The 21379-nt window shown below is 44.2% G+C and overlaps 1 protein-coding gene across 10 annotated transcripts in view; it reads left to right on the top strand.

Moving 5' to 3' along the window:
- Window positions 1–18718, top strand: part of HERC1 (HECT and RLD domain containing E3 ubiquitin protein ligase family member 1) — a 183175-nt gene extending 164457 nt beyond the window's left edge. For all 10 annotated transcript variants that reach the window (XM_087428259.1, XM_087428299.1, XM_087428280.1 and 7 more), the window contains 12 exons: window positions 395–517; window positions 1877–1979; window positions 3756–3925; window positions 5338–5476; window positions 7440–7609; window positions 8696–8865; window positions 9150–9315; window positions 10143–10219; window positions 11010–11262; window positions 11761–11913; window positions 15011–15316; window positions 18076–18718. In XM_087428259.1, coding sequence (XP_087284385.1) covers window positions 395–517; window positions 1877–1979; window positions 3756–3925; window positions 5338–5476; window positions 7440–7609; window positions 8696–8865; window positions 9150–9315; window positions 10143–10219; window positions 11010–11262; window positions 11761–11913; window positions 15011–15316; window positions 18076–18261 — 2016 coding nt within the window. In that variant the 3' untranslated portion in view covers window positions 18262–18718. The remainder of the gene's footprint in view (window positions 1–394; window positions 518–1876; window positions 1980–3755; window positions 3926–5337; window positions 5477–7439; window positions 7610–8695; window positions 8866–9149; window positions 9316–10142; window positions 10220–11009; window positions 11263–11760; window positions 11914–15010; window positions 15317–18075) is intronic.
- The last annotated feature ends 2661 nt before the right edge of the window (window positions 18719–21379 follow it).

The following is a 21379-nucleotide window of genomic DNA, read 5'->3' as shown; positions in this document are numbered from 1 at the left end:
TTGTCCTTGTCCTGTACACATTGAGACTCTCTTAACAAGGAGATGAGATATGCTATTTTTGTCTTTTTCTGTATCATTCCTTAGACTTCTGTGGTGTGAATGAATGTTTTTGAGTCATACGTACTTTTTCCCTATCTTTTGTGCTGATTCTGAGTTAGCCACAGATATTTGAAGGATTTCACTTTGGAAAAAAAAGTTACTTATTTGTTGGTGGACATTAGGAGTTATTTCTTGACACATTTTAGTTAACATCTGTAGAAGGCCCTGAAATTAATAAAAATCTTTGGAAACATAGCCAAGTTTTTCACTAAAGTGGAGAGAAAGGGTCCAGAAGCAGAAGTATGTGTTTTAGGTATTATGATTTGCCTTATTGAACACACCGTTATTTCTCCAGGTGGCTTGTGGCTTAAACCACACTTTGGCCGTGTCAGCAGATGGCTTCATGGTGTGGGCTTTTGGAGATGGGGACTATGGAAAACTAGGCTTAGGAAATTCCACTGCAAAATCTTCACCTCAGGTTAGTATTGTCTGTAATCTAGGGTTTCAGACAACATAGTTTTCATTTATGTCAGTACTTCTTTTTAGTTGGAAATAATTTACCTTTAGCATTTTTTGTAATTCATAATGAGGTTTAGAAGCTACTGTTGCTTATTCTTAAATGTCCAACATTCCAGATCTTGATTTTAAATAAGCATTAATAGCTAAGCTGGATGTAAAAATTATGTGAGGATAAGCCTCTGTTTCTGTACATAGGCTGACCACTGTAGGACTACCTCCTGTGTAGAGAAGGAAAAATTATGAACATATCTCCAGAGTGTCTTATGGCGGGAACCATGAACAATCTTTTATAACCGTTTGCCTGCAGCTGCCATTTCAGCTAATAAGCTGATAATAATACCCCTGAATCATACAGTATGCACCTCCTTTTAAAAAATAATAGAAAGGAAATTAGAGTACATAAACAAATCAATTAGAAGCTATTATTCACATTATAGAAGGTTTCTTGGCTCTGCAGACGGCCTCTTATGCAATTCTTTTTTGTGTGTGTGTGAGGAAGATCAGCCCTGAGCTAACATCCATGCCAATCCTCCTCTTTTTTTTTGCTGAGGAAGACCAGCTCTGAGCTAACATCTATTGCCAATCCTCCTCCTTTTTTTTTCCCCTTTTTCTCCGCAAAGCCCCAGTAGATAGTTGTATGTCATAGTTGCACATCCTTCTAGTTGCTGTATGTGGGACGCCGCCTCAGCATGGCTGGACAAGTAGTGCGTCAGTGCGTGCCCGGGATCCAAACCTGGGCATGGGGCTGACCCCCTATGCAATTCTTTTATGTGGGTTTTCCTAACACATTTAACAAGCAGCGTGATTTACAAATATTCAATTTATATTCAACTCCAGATTCATCATCATATATAGTCTGTGACATCTTGATAGCTAGACTAGTGAATATTCAGCTAGGGATACACAAAGCCAGGAAGCCCTCTCTGGGGAGTGTATAAATCAATTATTGCCACCTCTGAAAGCAGAAAAAGTAAGTGGGAGCAGCTCGTAGCTTTACATGGTCTTGCAGTGTTCTTTAAAACTGCAAGATTCTTTAAAACTGGATTCTCTTGGTTTCTGTTGCCCAGAGGAATGTTTCCACTTCACTTGGGGTCCTAGGGATTTTAGTAAATGCTCCTGCAAACTTCCTCTCCCAAATGCAGGTAGTTTACAGAGCAGTATGAGAAGACGTTTAGGAGTGTGGATTTGGGTGCAAACAGGCAGGTAACTGTTAGTGTTTTTATTAGAAGATAGTCTTTGAGTTTATACATGCAAGTAGGCAAATTCAAGAGATTTTTTTTCCATTTTAAAGTATGTGCTTTACGTTTTTATTTTGCAGAAAGTTGATGTCCTTTGTGGAATTGGAATAAAAAAGGTTGCTTGTGGAACTCAGTTTTCTGTTGCATTGACCAAAGATGGTCATGTGTATACCTTTGGTCAAGGTAAGGCATTTTCCAGGCATTACATTGCTTGTTTTGTGTACACATGTATTCCACCCCCCCAAAGCCCCAGTAGATAGTTGTATGTCATAGCTGCACATCCTTCTAGTTGCTGTATGTGGGACGCGGCCTCAGCATGGTGGGAGAAGCGGTGTGTCGGTGCGCGCCCGGGATCTGAACCCAGACCACCAGCAGCGGAACGCGCACACCCAACCGCTAAGCCACGGGGCCGGCCCTGTACACATGTCTTATAGAAACATCTGCCTTCCTGTTTTTTAGAAAGTGCTCCAGATTGAGTCGTTTTTTCTTCTGGGTGATGAGTGTCCAGTGTGACCTTCATTCATTAGCTGCTTTTCTGCCTTTCTTTGTGTACCTTGTCATAAGGACGATACTCCTCCCCATTGATGGCCCCTCATACCAGAGTCTTCGCTCTTGCTTAAAGAGTCCCTGCCAGAGCCCTTCCCCTCCTCCTCTCTGCTGCCTCCACCGTGCTGCCACGAAACACTGCCTTGACCACCAGAGCTCCTCTGGATCCTGCCTCACTTTCCAGCCCTTCCAGGGACTAGAGGTTCAGGTCTTAGGAATTTATAGGCATTCAGGATTCAAATCTTGAGTAGGTTCATAATCCAAGCATCCACAGTGGGATTCCCTGGCAGTATATTCACCTTCTGAAGTGGAACTTCTTGGCAAGTTGTAGTGACTGAGGGGAATGTGAGGTAGATGAGAGGAAGAAGAAGTAAACCATGAGTGAAGTTTCTAGTCTTGGAAGAACATTGATGCTACTGAGGATAGGGAGCTGGTTTGGGGGTAAGAGGTTAGTTTTAGTCATAGCTTTAGTCATGTCATAGTCATACTATGGATTGGGGCCATAGACTCTAGAGAGATATATGGAGATGTCCATCAAGTTACTGGGGATGTGGATCTGAAACTCCAGAGAGATTGATTGTGGGGATGTAGGTTTGCATAATGTGTAATGATAGTTAAAGCCATGTTAATAAGCTCTAAGAAACCAGGGAGAGAGTTTAGGAGGAAAAAAGAAGAGGACAGAACTCTAGGGAATGTGAGTAAAGGGCAGATGAGCACAGGAGAGGACTTGGGAGAGGTGGCTTTGAAAGGAGTGGAGAGAGAGGGAGCCAGTGAACTAGGATAGTGCAGTCTCTGAGGAGCAGGAGGAGCTGAGACCATGTTATCAGAAGGTTTCATGGAGTTCTGTGGGATAGAGCCTAAGAGGCTGCTGCAGTAGACAGTTAGGGAGCTAGTCAATAGCTTTGGAGAATACAGTTTCAGTGTAGTGGTGAGAGTAGAAGTTAGGCGGTAGAAGGTGGCCAAGTCAAACAGGCCTAGAGGACATGGAGCAACAGAGGCTGGCCTGCACTTTCTAGAAGTTTGGCAGCAAAGGGAAGGGGAGAGGTTGGCTGGAAGTTTGAGGGCAAGACAAATTGGATGATGTCTTTTCTTAGAATGCAAGAACTTTAGAGCCTTTGTTGACCACATGCCAGTCCTCTCAAATATGAGGATACTGGAGGTGCCTCTTGGTTTGAAATAAGCTACTAATTTTAGATTTATTTTTATGAATAAGGAGACTGTGTCATTTTGCAAAGAAACAGTTTCAAACTTATTATTTACTCAGAATCCAGTATACTTTACCAGAATAGCAGCCTTTGCCCCAGTGAGTTATATATGTCATTACCATTCCACCAAAAAATTTAAATGACTCATTAGAAAACATAAAAGGACTATGGTATGCCATCCATAAATTTCCTCTTGCTCTCTGTTCAGATCGCTTGATAGGCTTGCCAGAGGGGCGTGCTCGCAATCACAATCGACCACAGCAAGTTCCTGTCCTGGCTGGAGTGGTCATCGAGGATGTGGCAGTTGGAGCTGAGCACACACTTGCTTTGGCATCAACTGGAGATGTATATGCCTGGGGGAGCAATTCAGAAGGGCAGGTAGCTGTATAGCTCTCTTGCTGCTCTCATACTGTAGACATCTGACAGCGTTCCTCATTTGGGAAAGGGATAAGTGAGGAAACTAGCTAAGAAAGTCATGATATTTACCACAATGCCTCAAGCACATCACTTTGCCACAGAACTGATTATTTTGTGAGTCCAGTTGTGTATATCTCTCTCTTGATTATGACCAAGTAAGTATTATGTCACGGTTTAAAAAAAAATCTAACAGTACAGCAAAGTGATTAAGAGGATTAACTGAGTATATGTGTGTCTCCCCACATTGATAAGCACCTGGCACATAATAAGCAGTACTTTATTAAGTATTTTCTACTATTATCATCATTTTTACTACAGTAATACATGAGGAGTCCTAGGTCCTAGGAGTATCAGTTGATCTGGAAAATGGAAAGAATGAAACAATACTTTTATATTTTATAATATCACAGTATACAAAGTATATTTGTGTTTGTGCAGGAAGTTTTGTCACCCCCATTATGCAGAGGAGTAAATTGTATAATAATAATACATAAGCCTGTACTAGAAGCCTCTAAGAGCATGAGAAAAGACTCAAGAGGTGATGTGTTCAGCCTCCCGTATATTTGGAGGAGGGAGAGACTGGTGGGAAATGTCTGAGATGCCTGCTACTGCAGTGGCTTTCAGCCCCACATGCAGAGCCACACTTCCTTCCTTCATAAATCCCTCCTGGGTCTGGCTGCCCCTAGAGCCAGGGGCCCTCAAGTTTAAGGTCCAGTATTATTCATTGTAGCCTCATTTGGGCTCTGTGATCTCCTCATCACTATATTAATAGATGAGGAAGCTGCTCATCATTGTGGTTTCACATTGTTGTCTTAATGAGAGGAAAGTTAATGTTGAAGATACCTTTGGGAGCTCCCTGACAGGGCCTTGACATGATCCTTCCTAATGATGTTGAGCTGCTTAGCTGCTAAAACACTGGGTGTCTCTGTCAGACCCTAAAAACAGAGATCTGGAGACGGGAATCTGCTTCTGTGTATGTTTTTATAACTATTGTTACACAGGCAATCCATGTTAAAAATCAAGAAATCAATGTGTTTTAAGTAAAAGCTCTATAGATCATTGTTTTTTTTTTTTTACCTTTCCAAAAATTCATTTCCTTTCCAGAAGTGGAATCCAAGGATGTGTTCAGTCATTAAGACTCATCGGCTAGATTCGGAATGGCCTTGCTATACCTTAGAGTTTAGGAGACAGTCTGAGCTGTGAGGACCATGCTGATAGAGAAAATCAGAATTAATTTCATTATTTTGATGCTGTTGCTTTGTACCGATATTAATTTATTTATATTTGCTACCATCAAAGAAAAATTTCATCGTTTAGGCCTCCTCTCTTCCTCTTTCTAATTGAATCTCTGTGTATTTGTAATTTATCCCCAGCTGGGCCTAGGCCACACCAACCACGTTCGAGAACCGACCCTGGTAACAGTTCTACAAGGGAAAAACGTTCGGCAGATCTCGGCTGGCCGTTGCCACAGTGCTGCATGGACAGCACCGCCCGTCCCTCCAAGAGCACCAGGTGAGGGATGAAATATCCACGCTCCTGCAGCTTCTCTTTCAGCAGTTCCCAGCTCCACCGTCTGTTTGCCGGTTTCAAACTGCGTCCAGGCATCATTCTGAAACCGTCAAACCTTCCCCGACACAACCAAAGCCTCTTTGTGCTACCAGCACAGTAAATACTTTCACAGCAGGCGACTCTCCTGCAGACTTCATTACGAAGCAGCCCTTCTCTGCACGCCCCCAAAGAAGAAAACATATCACTTAGGCAAGCAAAAATTTATAATGTTATAGCAGCAACTAAATATGTTTTTATATATAAAAGAAGTGATGAATTGTAGCTTTCTAAGGCTTGCTGTTAGGAATAAAGATCAAAAGCTCTGAGACCATTTGCCAAGTTCTTTACCCCAGTTAACCATTTGAAACGTGATGTTATCTATGCTTGGCACAGCAAAAAAGAATTGTTGCCGTTTTACTCCAGTGCACACCGCAGAAGTGATGGGCTGTTTCTACTTTTTGGTTGTTTGTTTTGCTTTTAATTCATTATGAAATCCTTACAGATCTAAAAAAAGATATAAGGAAAAATAAAATCATATTTGTGTACTTAACACCCAACTGTGTACTTCCTCGGTTAAGATCCATCTCCTGTTCTCCACAAATGTAACTATTGCCTTAAGTGTGGCATTTATCATTCTTAAGCATTTCTTCATATTTGGGCTGTTTCTTTCCCAGGCCCTCAGGCCCTTTCTTTCTAGCATCCTCGGGTGGAGAAAGCACTGGAATTTCCCTGAAGAGGCTTTGTGCCTGAGAGCTCAGCATTCTCTTTTCTTTTTGCTGACCTTTCTACTTCTTAGCCACAGGTCCTTGGGAAAGACTCCCGATAGAGATTTTTTCTATTAGATACGCTGAGAGAGCAAGGTAGGACTGCCAGGTAGATTCCAAACAGGCAGGAGATGGTTTCTAGTTAACAAAATCCAGAATAAGCAGTGCTGCCCGTGCACTGACAATTCCAGGTACTCAGGGGCCTCTTCAGCTTCCAGAGGGATTTCACTTGTGCTTCAGGACAGAAGCTTTATAGTGTGGTGATTCAAACTCTGGAACCACATTGCATGGGTTGAATTCTGGCTCCTCCGCTTAGGAGCTGAGTGACCTTAAGACTCAGTTTCCTTGTCTATAAAATGAGGGTAATAATAGCACTTATTGTAAAGAGCTACAGGAGTAAATGAACCAGTTCATGCGAAGCTCTTAGAATAGTGCCAGGCACATAAAAGTACTCAATAAATGTTAGCTTTTATTAATGGTAGTAAAATACCTCTGGGAATTGAGCTGTAGAAATCTTTATTTACAGGAAGCTCAAAAAGTTGAGTATCTTGTTTTTACTCCTTTGTGCATTTTTGTAAGAGGGTAACCATGGATACAGTCCATGTAGTCTTTGCTTCTACAGAGCTCTTATTCTTGTAGTGAAAAGCCTTCATGAATCTTGCGCTCATATCTTTCATTCTGTCATAGTCACTTTCTGTCAGATCCCTAGTGAGTGTGGGAGGTGGCTCTACTAAGTTGCCCACTTCCACTTTTCCAGTACTGTTCACCTGGTCCTGGCCCACACCTTCTGTTATTATGAAGATGACAGTTATTGGCTATGAAAGGAAGAATTTGGGGTTTTTTGTTTTTTTGTGAAGGAACTGTTTAAGTCCCATAGTTAAATGAGAAACTAAATTAAAGGAGAAAAAACTAAGTTTCCATATGATAATAAAAAAGATGTTTTAACAACCAACACAGGTGCATCAAAAAATTAAGATGAACTGATGGATAGAGGAATTGATAAGTACGTGATAAAGTAAATATATAGCAAAATATTAACTATAGAATTTAGAGAATGGGTGTTCATTGTACATTTAGCTTCTCTGTGTGTTTGACATTTTTCAAATACTAAAAATGGAAGCAGTGCATTTTCCTTTACAAATGTCCATTTGCTTTCTGGGCAGGTGTGTCGGTACCTCTGCAGCTGGGCCTGCCTGATGCAGTGCCCCCCCAGTACGGGGCATTGAGGGAGGTGAGCATTCACACCGCAAGGGCCAGGCTCCGGCTGCTTTACCACTTCTCTGACCTCATGTACTCATCCTGGAGGCTACTGAACCTCAGCCCCAACAACCAGGTAACATGCTGGCTTGGGAAGCAGTGCCCGTGACGTATGTGCTCACCAGGGTCCAGGGCCTTTCTCTCTGCCTTCGGAAAATTCTTCCGTGGCTAATACTTTTTACTCTTGGCACCCAAGAGATGTAGAAAAGGCAACAATTCTTTTCTCATTTTGTTGCTGGTTTAGGGACAGTCGGTAATCATGCTGCTAGACTCAGTGTTCCTGTGTTTGGGTTTGTCCAAATCTCAAGGAAGTGTGAATGACTAACCATGTATTTTCTAGAAAGTCCAATATATGATTTTAAAACTTAAGCACACAAAGCTGTTAGTACCACAGTCAGGGTTGTTATATAAATGAGTCCAAGATACGTAGGAGACTTCTGGCTCTTCTTACAAATGAGCATTCTGGGTCCTATGGAAGGGTAGGTAGGGGAGACAAAGTAAATTTGGCTAATTTGACTATCTTTATAGAATAGTCTAGTAATGTAGAAAGAAAGCAAGCTGGCTGCGTTTGTTTGTAATATGTAGGCATGCCTGCCAAAGTATGTATCAGTTTGTAAAACTTTAATCAAAAATCTTTTAGGTCACCAATCATGGGGCATATGAGAGATTTGACAAATCATTGTTAGAAACAGATAAACAGTCAGGCAACAAAATGCTGTGTGGCACTAAACAGAGTTAGCAAACTTTGTAATTAGTGGGAGAAATGTTTATGATACAAAGTTAAGTGAGAAAAGCAGTAGAAAATTATATAAACAGTATGAATACAACAATGTGAAAAATGTATGTCTACACACATGGAAGGAAACTGGAAGGAAATAGATCAAAGTGTTAATGGGGCCATCTCCATATGGTGGAATTATGAATGATTTCATTTGTGTTGCTTGTGTGTGTGTCCTTTTCTGTATTTTCCAAGTTTTTAAAAAATAATAATTATATATTTTTTCAGAAAAAAATATTTTTAAAAAGTTACTAATAGTTACTAATACCCAGGTTTATGCTTTTAAAGTACATTTCAAAAAGAATTATGTTCTAAAAGTGAGAAGTGTTATTTATTTTAAGCCTTGGATTGTACCATTTCTCATAAGCTTGCTTTCTTTTACAGAACAGTACATCTCATTATAATGCTGGAACATGGGGCATTGTACAGGGACAGCTTCGGCCTTTGTTAGCCCCAAGGGTCTACACCCTCCCGATGGTGCGCTCCATAGGAAAAACCATGGTTCAAGGCAAAAACTATGGACCTCAAATTACAGTAAAGAGGATATCAACCAGGTTAGCGTATGTGTATATGTTTTACTAACTAGCTAGCATTTTTTTAGGTGGACATTATTACTAACAAATCTCTATGAGCCTTAGCTTCCTCACTTGTTAAAGTAGGATAGTAACAGTACTTCCATTAGTACCCAGTGTGGTTACAGTGGGCCTAGCATAGTGTTTGGTTGTTGTTAAGCTGGCCTGTTCATTCACTGATGAGAAGATATCTTCAAGTGACCTTTGTGGTGATTTGGGAAGTTGGTGAGAGTTGTACTTCATTCTGTTTTTCCTTTCTTTTAAAGAGGAAGAAAGTGTAAGCCCATCTTTGTCCAGATAGCGAGACAAGTAGTTAAACTCAATGCATCAGACCTCCGTCTGCCCTCCAGAGCATGGAAGGTTAAGCTGGTTGGAGAAGGGGCTGATGATGCTGGAGGAGTGTTTGATGACACAATCACAGAGATGTGCCAGGTATATTCATGCAGTGTCCCCTGCTGAGTCGTCCACTCGGGTGGTGACCATTTTACTGTTTCCAGTGATTTCTCTGTCAGGCATGTTTTTATAAACATAGCAAGGATGCATTTGTGAGCATTATATAAAACCATGCTGTTAAGGATATATGGGTGAATTATAGCAAGGGTTTGTGAAATGGTTTGTGAAGATACGTTCACTGAATAAATGTCAGTGCTTAACCGTCTACCAATGACTCACCATTTGTTATGCTGTAATACTGGCAGAGGAAACAGCAGTGACACATATTTACATTTATGTAACAGACAAATCCAGGACCACCCATGTGCTCTGATTTATTCTGGTGCTTTTAGAAAACACAGAACTGCCAGGCTCCAGGGGAATTAGAAAAACAAATCTTAAGAGTTAGGACCAGTTCTTATTTTAAGATCTACAGTGGCAGTTTTGCTTCCAGATCCGCTCTGACCCTTCCAGCTTTGCCTAGTATCAGGATTTTTCTGATAAATCCTGTGACTAAAATAGCACCTGGCTATTTCATTGAGTCTATTTGAATATCACTATACCCTGCTCACAGGTACCCCAGCTCCTGCGCTCGATTGACTGTTTCATCTTAGTTCTGCATAATGCAGAATATTTTCTACATGAGGGAGTTCCTAATTTCATTTTAAATTAAAACCACAAAAATAGTTTTAGAGATGGCTGGTGGTTGTCACATAGCATTATAAATTTCTCAAAATATTCTCTTTTCAGTATGATCTTTAATGTAGTTGGTTCGTTCTCGATGCATTTGATTGTCATTTCTCAAAAAATTGTTTTTTCTGCTACAGGAACTTGAAACTGGTATCGTTGACCTTCTTATACCCTCTCCCAATGCTACTGCAGAAGTGGGTTACAATAGGGACAGGTAAGGCAGTCAACAAGTGTTTATTGAATGTCTACAATAATAATAACAATAATAATGGGAGCTCAACATTTATTGAGTGCTTACTACGTGTCAGGCACTGTTCTAAGTGCTTTACCTTTGTTATCCCATTGAATCCTCATTATAACCCTAAGGAGTAGGAACTACTATTACTCCTTGTTCACAGATAAGGAAACTGAGGCATTTTCACCATGACTTGGTATTTCTTATGGGACCAACTCAAAGATAATATAGAGGGGTAGAGGAAGGTCAGACTTGATACGGTAATCTGACTTCTTTTGTGTTTCCGAAGGCCCACATGGCCTCCCTTCAAGGAATTTTCTGCATCAAAATTCATTAAAAAGCTTTGATATGCTATCAAGTCGCAGCACTTAGTATTTACAATTATATGTTATCCCTACATTTGCCAGATTTTGAATTTTGGATCCTGCCACATGGACTTATAAATAATAAATGATTTTAGGAAATAGGGCATCCTGGAGCAAGTAGCTTAAGGATTAATAGGCCATTCACTTGCCCTTTTATGGTTCTTGTAAAAATAATTCAAAATATGGTCCCTGTGCTGTCCAAAACAGTAGCCACAGGCCACATGTGGCTGTTGAGCACTCATAATATGGCTAGAGTAGCTGAAGAACTGAATTTTAAATTTTATTTAATTAATTTAAATAGCCACACATGGCAGAGGTCTAGACGAATGCTGTAGCTGTTGGATAACTTATTTCTAACAGAAATGAGGACAGTTTTATTTGAAATATTTCCTTTAATTCTTCAGGTTCCTTTTTAACCCCTCTGCCTGCCTCGATGAGCACTTAATGCAGTTTAAGTTCTTGGGAATTTTAATGGGAGTTGCCATTCGCACAAAGAAGCCTCTGGACCTCCACTTGGCCCCTCTGGTGTGGAAGCAGCTGTGCTGTGTCCCGCTTACCCTGGAAGACCTGGAGGAGGTGGATCTGCTCTATGTGCAGACCCTCAACAGCATTCTTCACATTGAAGACAGTGGGATTACCGAGGAGAGTTTCCATGAGGTAAATCCTGGCTGGTCCGTGTTTCTCCTGGTGTTGACTAGAATTTTTCTCTGTAAAACTCAGATATGGTCTTCCACTTGCTGTCTGGCTTACCCATGCCATGTCCCATTGCTGCCCTTAGCAGCTCAACCCCAGAAGTTTAAATAGCTGCTAACAGATAGAGTTGGCTCCTGCAGCTGGCTTCTGCTCCTTCCTCTTAATCCATTCTCTGCCTGTTCGAGTGGAGGACCGAAGGAATCAAGGTGGAGAGGGAGGCCTGGGGTAACTGGAGTTCATCAAACCTGGTTTGGGGGTAGAGAGATTCAGCCCCATTTTTAAGTACAGCCAAATGAGTCACACATTCCCTGCTGGTCAAGTAGCCTGATCAGCTCTCTTAATTCCCTTGTTTTTATGTTTAAAAATTCCCTTGTTGTTACTCTTTTGCCATATTTGTGTATAACATACTTGTTGTTGTCATTTCTACCATGTAGTAAAAATTCTTCTTTCTTCTATTTTTAGATGATTCCTCTTGATTCTTTTGTTGGCCAGAGTGCTGATGGCAAAATGGTTCCCATAATCCCTGGTGGAAATAGTATCCCACTCACGTTTTCCAATAGGAAGGAGTATGTGGAGAGGGCCATTGAATATCGACTTCATGAGATGGATCGACAGGTGAGATGAAACATTTTGGGAGGTGCATGGGATTGTCTCCAAACAAGAGGTGACTAGTTACTACTGAATTTTGGCACAGTATGAATTTACTGTGTTGATTAATTTGTATCTGTATTTGAGCCCCTATTCAGAGACTTTTCAGGCCATACCACCAGGTTTCCTATTTCCTTACTCAAGGCCTTAGGTCATCTCTGAATTGGTCATTGGTTGGATTGAGGCCAAGCTCTCACCCAGGCCTTCAGACCCTGCCTTCTCATTCCTCCTCAGTCCTGTTTGTCTTTATCTCTTACTGCTCCCCAACCTAGTGTCCCCACTCCAGGTGGGTCAGTCAGGGCCCATATGAATGAATCCCTAAACACTGGTCTTACAGTCCCACATGAGTGCCTCTTTCCCCCTCCTGCTGTAGTCCTTCAAGCCCCATCTAAGAATGCATCTCCTCCACAAACCAACTTTCCTCCAGGTCCATAACCTGTAGAGATCTTTTTTGTTACTTAGAAATTCCTCAGGATATCACATATTTCTATGGTGTGGTCTAAGAATTAGGCCACAGAGTTTGGGTCTTATTTCTTCAATTAGCTTGTAAGACATCAAATGAAGAATGTATTTCGTGTGTGTGTGTGTGTGTGTGTATCCTTGCTCTTTGCTAACATGTTGTAAGCATTTAATAAATGTATGATGAGTGACCATAGAAATAAATATTGTGTCCAAAAATGATTTTTTTGGTTATGCAATCCATAATAGCCACTTCAGTAATACTTTATTTGCCGAATATGTTGGGGTCTTCCCAACAGCTGGACTCAAGCTCTGAGGCTGTGTAGTAATTTGAAGTGCTTATATTCCACACCCTTCAGTCCTAGTTCCTTCTTTGACTCTGGCTTTGAGCCAAGTCCTGTCAGAAAACTAGATCCCTTAGCTTAGTGAGGGCAGGCCCTGTCAGTGATGCTGTTTAGACATCCAGGGCTTAGGGTTTGTCTCCAGTTCTTGAATATTTTTAATCCTCAGAGAGTGAATAACTGACTAAAAATGTATTGATCACCTCCTGCATGCCAGGCATGGTGCCAGGTCCCCTCATGTGCAGTTTTTCCCATAGTTACCCTGTGAGATAAGGATTACTATCACCATTTCACAGATGAAAGCACGGAGTCCAGAGAAATGAAGTGCTGTGCCCAAGGCAGAGCCCGGATCCCAAACCAGGTTTAACTGCGGGATCTAGGCTCTTCTGCTGGCCATTCCTCTGAGGGTCAGACTGACCCTCCACTCTCCATCAGCTGTGCTGTGTTCTGCCCTGGCTTTGTTTCTTTCTCAGTAATGAGACCTGCTTCCTCTTTCACTTCCTCCTCCTCTCTTAGAACCCAGTGTTCTTCCCATAGCTATCCCTAGTTGTCCCCCGCCCAAGCAGCCAGCCCCACACCACAGCCTCTTTTTTTTCCAGACAGCTTTTGGTTTGTATTCTACCGGGTGTGACATCTTGTTTTTTGGCAGATTTTGGCTCGGGTATTCCCTATAATATCAGCAGAGACTACCCTCACTGCAGTCCTGTTCCTTAGCCCCAGGCTCCACAACCTTGTACCAGTCATAACCCCAGAGCCTTCCCCAAGGTGTGGCTCCTGTTCAGGTTCTCAGGTTTTTGTTGTGTGTGTGTGTGTGTGTGTGTGTGTGTGTGTGAGTGAGAGAGAGAGAGGAAGATTAGCCCTGAGCTAACATCCGTTGCCAATCCTCCTCTTTTTGCTGAGAAAGATTGGCCCTGGGCTAACATTGGTGCCCATCCTCCTCCACTTTATATGGGATGCCACCACAGCATGGCTTGACAAGCGGTGCGCCGGTCCATACCCGGGATCCGAACCTGCGAACCCTGCACAGCCGAAGCGGAGAGTGCAAACTTAACTACTACGCCACCAGGCCGGACCCTTGTTTTGTTTTTTATTGTAGATGCTTTTGAGTTGGCCAAGAGTGAAGAAGTGTTTGTTTATTTATTTATTTTGTGAGGAAGATCGGCCCATCTGCCAATCCTCCTCTTTTTTTGCTGAGGAAGACTGTCCCTGGGCCAACATCCATGCCCATCTTCCTCCACTTTATATGGGACGCCGCCACAGCATGGCCTGACAAGCGGTGCATCGGTGCGCGCCCGGGATCTGAACCGGCGAATCCCGGGCCACCGCAGCGGAGCGCGCGCACTTAACCGCTTGCGCCACCGGGCTGGCCCTGAAGAAGTATTTAGGAAACAAACCTTGAACAGTGATGAGTCCGTGTGCAGGGCATGCACTACTGTGCAACCGTGGAAGAGTTTTTCTAAAAAGACTGTGTGGGCAGCCCCTGGCAACCACCCCTCAGCATTCCCCGTCTGGCCTGCCCTCAGCACTGCGTGAAGAGAACAGAAGCAGTATAACTACCCGGTCACAGACTGTCATGTAGTTACTCATTTAAAATTTTCATCACAATCACATGAGCAGCAATTATTTGTCCTCCTTTTTCAGATGAGAAAATTAAAGTAAAAGAAGTGGTAGAGATTGGATTCAGAACCCAAGTCCCATGATTAAATTCTCTGTCCTTTCTACCGCCTTCCTACAAAAGGACTTGCCAGTTTTACTTTCTTCTTTGTACTTTTCTAACTTTTCTTTACAATGAGCACAAATTTTTACAAAAAGGATATAACTATTTTCAAAAGAAAAATATAAATTACAAAAACAATAGAAGCTAGACAACGTCCTCCAAGAGCTCCTTCCCTTTGTGAGGAGACAAGGCATCCCAGGTAGCCTTAACAGCACGCAGTGCGATTAGGATTTCCAGTGAGTGGGGCTGGCATTGAGGAGGGCCCCAGCAGGCTGGGATTTTGTGGGGGAGGGAAGATGGGCTCCTAAATTGACTTGAACTGGGACCAGAAGGAGTACATGAGTCCCACAAGCAGGGAGAACCTCTAACAAAGGGTCAGAGGCAAGGAGGGTGGGCTGTGTGCATGGGCACTTGTGGCTGAGTTTTGAGGGACGAATAGAGGGTCTGGGGAGCAGATGACAGGCAGGAGGTGCTCAACCCAAGTGGGTCCACAATGGGTGCCCAGTCTCTGCACACATGTTGAATGAACAACCTCTCCTGAGAGCAGGTGGCTGCGGTCCGAGAAGGGATGTCCTGGATTGTCCCCGTGCCGCTGCTGTCCCTTCTCACAGCAAAGCAGCTGGAGCAGATGGTGTGTGGGATGCCTGAGATCTCTGTGGAAGTCTTGAAGAAAGTGGTGCGGTACCGGGAGGTGGATGAGCAGCATCAGCTGGTGCAGTGGTTCTGGCGCACGCTGGAGGAGTTCTCCAATGAGGAACGGGTGCTTTTCATGAGGTTTGTGTCGGGAAGATCTCGACTGCCAGCCAACACCGCTGACATTTCTCAGAGATTTCAAATCATGAAGGTTGATAGGGTAAGTAAGCTATTTGTTCTTCCTTAGTAATGTCTGCCCTTATTGCTTCCTTGTTGCTTGCATGTTAGGAAAACCAAACTGTGACCCTCAATTAGGCCTGCCAATTCAGGCTTAATGCTTGCAATTTCCAGATTAAAAAAAAAAATTAAGCAGAAAAACTTGTTCAGAAACATCACATAACTTCAGCAAAAAAACTCCTAAATGGATGTGAAAAGCACACTACAACCAATAACCTTCACTAAATCTTCCAGTTTCTTCCTGAGTGAAAGCTGAGCTTGGCAGAGGGGTCATCATGTTGCCTCTGCCTCTTATTTCCTACACATTTTCATTGTGTAACTTGTGCACTGGAATATGGTCTTGTTTGTTTGTTTTCATGAAGATACTAACTATTAACTGGTGCATGTGCTCCAGAAGGAACTTCAAGACATGGGGAGCAGCAGTGACAGGCTCTGCAGCTACTTGTGTGGTGTGTCAAGGAGCAGGCAATGGAGTTTCTCTGCAGCCTGGTGAAAGAGCCCAGCTGCAGAGCCCCAGCCCAGCTGCCATTTTGACAGATGGCTTTAGGAATAAAAGGGCTTAGAGCCTTAAATGCACACTGCTGCCAGAGTCGTCATTCTCAAGCACTGATCTGACCATGTCACTCTCCTCCTTTCAGACCACTCATGGGCCCCCTGTGTGGACTCCAGGATAAATGCTGACCACCTTTGTGGCCTTAAACACCTCCACAGTCTGGCCTCTGCCCCACTTTCTGATATCACCTCTTGACACTTACTATGTTCTGGCCATAATGGGCTGCTTGCCTTTCTCCCCAACACACCGTGCTGTTTTTAAACTTCTGTGCCTTTGTGTAAGCTGTTCCCTTTGCTTTAATAAGTTCACCTTCACACCCCTTTCCATCTATGCCTGGCAAGCGCTTCTTCATTCTTTAAGCCCAACACCAATGTCATCTCCTCCAGGAAGCCCTGCTGGATGTTTTCCAATGTCCTAACCATTCCTGAGGGCACTCTTAGACGTCCTTCTGTCCACCTCCTGGACACTTGGTACACCCCTCGAACCCAGCATTAAGTTAGAAGTGTCTGTGTTCCCCCTATATACCGTGCCCCCCACCACCACAGACACACACAATGAGCTGGGCAGTCCTCTGAGCAGGGCCCATGGTGTATATTTGGGCAACAGTAAGAAAAGTAAGATTTCTCCACACAAGGGCCCTTCCTGCCAGTTTCAGCAGGTTTTAGTGTGTGCCTTTCTGGTGTTTTTCCAGTAACTACTCCTGGAGGTTGCTGTAGCCAAAGCCGTCCCTCCCCCGCTGCCTCTTGAGGCTGCCTGCCTGGGCTCCACTCCTGGGCTAGGCTTGTTGGAGAGGCCACGCACAGGAAGGGCTATGAAAAGAGCCTTTCCATAAATTTTCTGCATGACTTGCCAGAAACTATAAGTTGTAAATCTGTTTTGTTGCTTCAGAGAGAGGTGGGGAGGAAGAAATGGTTTACTTCTATTCAGCTCTGGAAAAAATCCTTGCCTTATATGTGTCCCAGCCTACCCCTGACATCCCAGGAGTTAATCCACCACTAATCCCCTGCCTGGGGGTTTTCAGCCTCAGAAAACTAACCACTGTGGGTCTCTCCTTTGTGACTTTTAGACCATTTCTCCAGTTTCCAAATCAGAGTCACCTGTTGACATTCCCCTTCAGGGTCTTTGCTGGCTTGGATTTTCTGCATTTGAGCTTTCTGTGTCATCACTGGCTCTGGCACAGTTAGGCTTCTAGGCCTCCATTTCCTACCTCTTTGAAATGTACTCACCTGGTGTAGGGCTCCGAAGAGGAGGAGGAGAGCCGGTTGCAAGAGGGAATTGAGCAAGAAAGAGAGGGCAGGTTCTTTTTTAAAAACTAATTTTTTAAAAAAATTATAAAAACAATGTAATATCATTATTATCATTACAAATAGTTTGGAAAATAGCTGTGTTGGCAGGGAGGGACAAGGAACGTATGTCATCCTATCTCTGTGGTGGTAGCCATTTTCACCCTCACCTTTGTGTAATTCCTCCCAGTCTTTGCCTTAAGCATATACACTTTTGCATGATGTATTTAGAATTTTGTAGTCTGCTTTTTCCACCTAACAGTCTATCCCAAGCACTTTTCTGTTTTGCCTCCTAGTCATCATAATTGTCATTTTAAATGACTGCATCACCATCAGTTAAATGGATGGAGTGGGATTTAGTTAACTGCTCCTTCCTCATCTGAGCTGTGTGCTGGCGGCCATGGCGGGCAAAGGATGCAGAATGCGCTATAAGAGGACAGTGGGGGGAGGAGGAGTGTGGCGGCTCCCTCACAAGTGTTCCTTCCATTTCACCGGCTCTGTTGGGCGATCCCTGCAGCAGCTTCAAGTTTGCACCCTCTTGGTGAAAGGGAACGAACTCTGTTGCACCCTTAGTCTGGCAGGCACTGTGTGAAGTGTGTTCCCTCAAGTAATCCTGCCAGTCAGGGCTTATTCCCTCTTTACACATGAGGGCTTTTGGAGTGAGGAGAGGAGGGAAACGTCGTCACCAAAAGCCTTGATGGCCATGGGACACCAGAGCCCGCGCTCTCTCTACCGTGGCCCAGTCTCTGCTTCCTCTTGAGTTGGTCATGCTGTCGTGTCCGAGGAGCCCATCTTGAAGGCGAGGAGAAGTGCTTTCCCGACTTAAGGGTGGTGGTAATGGGCAGCCCCACGCCCCCCATGACACCCTGACACTGCAGTCACAGTTCTGGGTCTTTCTCTCCACAGCCTTATGACAGTCTGCCTACCTCACAGACCTGCTTCTTCCAGCTGAGGCTGCCCCCCTACTCTAGCCAGCTGGTCATGGCTGAGCGCCTGCGCTACGCCATCAACAACTGCCGTTCAATTGACATGGACAATTACATGCTCTCGCGAAACGTGGACAACGCTGAGGGCTCTGACACCGACTACTGACCGCCGTGGGTGCCATCACCTCCTCTCTTTTCTCAATAATGCTCACTTCCAATTTAATGTTGATAATACTTTTATGGTAACTACATAGATGTTTTAGGAACATAAACCAACATTATGAACAGTGGCCACATTTAGTTACTCTAAATGTAACAAAGAAATTAGATGTTTTTATTTTTCTGTGATTGTACAAAAAAAAAACAAAGTGCTCTCGGTCAGGTTTCCCTCCATATTTTTGGTCACTTTTGATAAGTTTGCATGGAACTATTTTGGTGCATTTTTAGTTGGGAATGGTACATTTTTGTAAGCCCACCCAGTGAACATGAAATTGTACATTGTGTATAATTGTTCATTAGAAAGGACAGTTTTACATGAATATTCATATATTTATTTTGTTTTAATTTGAATTGCCTGTGCAGGGTTCCTTATGCAGAGAAATAAAGCCAATTCAGGAATCAGAGCATGGGCTGCTTTTGTTACCTCCAGTGGAGCTTCTGACAGAGAAAGAACAGGCTTTCGGGCTAGTCTCACTCTGACAACTTTTTGACCCATCAGAAATAGTCCTTCACTATGAGAGTAGGCTTTGCTTGGAAATGACATAGCAGAGGGCTGTGTGGGTATAGCAGCCCCTGGGGGTGAGAAGCCCCTATTTTCATTTATCCTGTCATCCTGGGGCTCTCACTTTATTCTCTCTCTCCAGGGCCCTTGCATCAGGCACTTGGCCCATCTTCTCAGAGCCACCATTCCTCCTTTTCCATAGCTGGCTTAAAGTGTAACACGCTAATAAGAGCCTTTCTTCAACAGCCCCAGGAGATTAGTATGGGGTGCAGCTCTCCTAGGCAAGGAGGAAGCTATGCCTGTAAAGAACAAGGGATGGAATTAAAGAGCAGGGCAGTTTACAGTAACATGTCGTCTCTGCAGGGAGAGCAGCCAAGTGGGAGGTGTTCAGAAAGGACAGCTATTGCTCGTAGGCACTTAGCATGTTTAGATGAGTGACCACGTGAATGAGTGAATTTGTGAATTAACATGAGAACTAATGAGTGACTTTCATATCCTTGAATGACGGATGGTGGAGAGTTGTGCAGGGGGCTGAGGAAGGAGTTACACTCTTGGTGCTTAAGCCCAGCCCTTGAGGGCCCTGGGTGACATGCTGGTTTGTTCAGGCATGTCAGAATGAGCATGTGGTTTTGAGAGAAAAGGCCATCTTGAGAGCAGTGAAGGCTCTAGCTGCCGGGAGTGGGAACAGGAAGAGGGCAAGGCCGTTGGGTGGCTTGTCTCCTTCATCTTTAGCAAGTTCATGCCACAAGCTGCTTCCAGTGTACTTCATGGGTGATATCACGGCTGACAGCCTGCTCAAATGAAGTGTCAGACAGAGAGCCTTGCAGGCAGTTGTTTTCCACAAGGAAGGTGGAAGCTGTGTTTTCAAAGAGAAATTGGAAGAAAAATATGGTTTTGTTGGCTAAATTAATGCCATGGATCTTTCCTAGTGAGAATGCCTAATAATATTTAGAATGATATCTTAGTTTTATTGAAAAGAGGCTTCAATTGGAACTGAGTCCCAGAGGGAGACCACAGTTTCTGGGGAACGCCAGGGGTTCTGGGCAAAGTTTCATACTTGACCTGAGATCTCAGTTGGTAGCAGCAGTGAAGGGCTCTGGGCTTGAAGCACTCACTCTGGGGGTGGGAAGGCACTGCCCAGGCCTCTGGGCTAGGAGGGAACTTCTCTGAGAGGCCTCTGTGTGCTGCTGAGATCCTGGACCATGCCAAGAGAGGGGTCTTTTAGGGCCTTCTGGGTTGGTTCCTGGTGACAAGTGGCTCTTCCCTTTTGCTGGGCTGGGCTGAGGGTGTGCTAAGCTGAAGGATACGTCTGCAGTCTCAGAGATTATTTTAAATCAAAATAATACCTCCACTTTTGTGAGGCTCTGGCGTCTGCTGCCACAGTTTGCTCTGGACTGAGGGGCAGAGGCCTCCCCCAGCAGGCTGACACTCCTGGTTCCAGGTCCCACCCTCAGGCCTAAAGGACGGCTTCTCAGGAGGTCCAACCCTGCAAAGAAAATCTGCACAGATGCCTCTGTTTTATAACAAATGCTGTTTCTTTGCTGGAAATCCGTCATTTTTCTTCATCTTCTTGACTTTTGGAAGCTCTGGGAGAGAGGGGGAGGCGTGAGTCCCTGCTCTGAGGAGCTGAAATGGGCCTAGTGCAGGTGTTTATTTCCCTTCAGTTCACTTTCAGTGCCTATAGAAGCTTGGGCGGTTTCTTTGCTGGACCCGTTCAGCTAACAAATACTTGCAGTTTTTATGACCCTTAAACAGTTTCAAGAGAACTTTGACCCCCAGCCTTTAAAATTTAAGATTCCCCTGGAGGCCGTTCAAGGTGTGTCTTTGTTCTGGGCCTCCCAGCTTTGTGGCCTTAGCCCAGCACTGCCAGCTGGATGAAACCTACATCTGGTGAACTCGATTTTTTGCAAACAAGTCTTGGGCATTGAATCCCAGAACTGGAGGAATCCTAGAGCTAAGGGGTCAGATGATCTCTCCCTTTACAGAGCAAGAGTCCGGGGTCAGGAGAGGGAAAGTCTGGATGGCAGGTGCATACAGGCTAGAGCTCGGAGCCACGGCTTCCTGTCAGCATGCTGATGGGGGAGCCGATGGGGCACAGTCAGTCCCCTCCAGACATGGAGCCTGTGCAAAAACAGGCCACTGTGTCCGTGACAAGCCTTAGAGCACCACCTCCCCCCAGCAGGCTCTGCCTCCCAGGGAGCAATCTGGAGCCCCTGACCTAAGAGCATGTGGCCTCAATCTCTGCTGGCACTGAGGTTCCTATGCAGAGCAGCCAGCAGGATGTGGTGACAGATCAGCCTCCCGCCCGGGGTCACTGTCCTGCCCCAATGCTAAGGTTCTGCACCCTCCTCCTCGCTTTCCCTCTGTGGCCATTGGTGCCTTAGCCAAAACTGAGAGTGGAAAGAGTTAGCATTAAGGAGCTGGGGAAGGTCTGTGGTCTATTCTAATAGAGGCTGTGAGGGCATAGATAACCCCCAAGCCTTTTCCAGCTGGCTCTGGAACAAGGTCAGGCTCCCATCCTCCAGGCTTGCGCTTCTCTGGATATGCCTTGGGCTTCCTGACC

Source organism: Ceratotherium simum, chromosome 3 (genome assembly GCF_057802395.1).
Source record: "Ceratotherium simum simum isolate JZ-2026a chromosome 3, ASM5780239v1, whole genome shotgun sequence".
NCBI classification, from domain to species: domain Eukaryota; kingdom Metazoa; phylum Chordata; class Mammalia; order Perissodactyla; family Rhinocerotidae; genus Ceratotherium; species Ceratotherium simum.
Note: the sequence above shows the minus strand (reverse complement) of the source record. Positions and strands in the feature narration are given on the sequence as shown.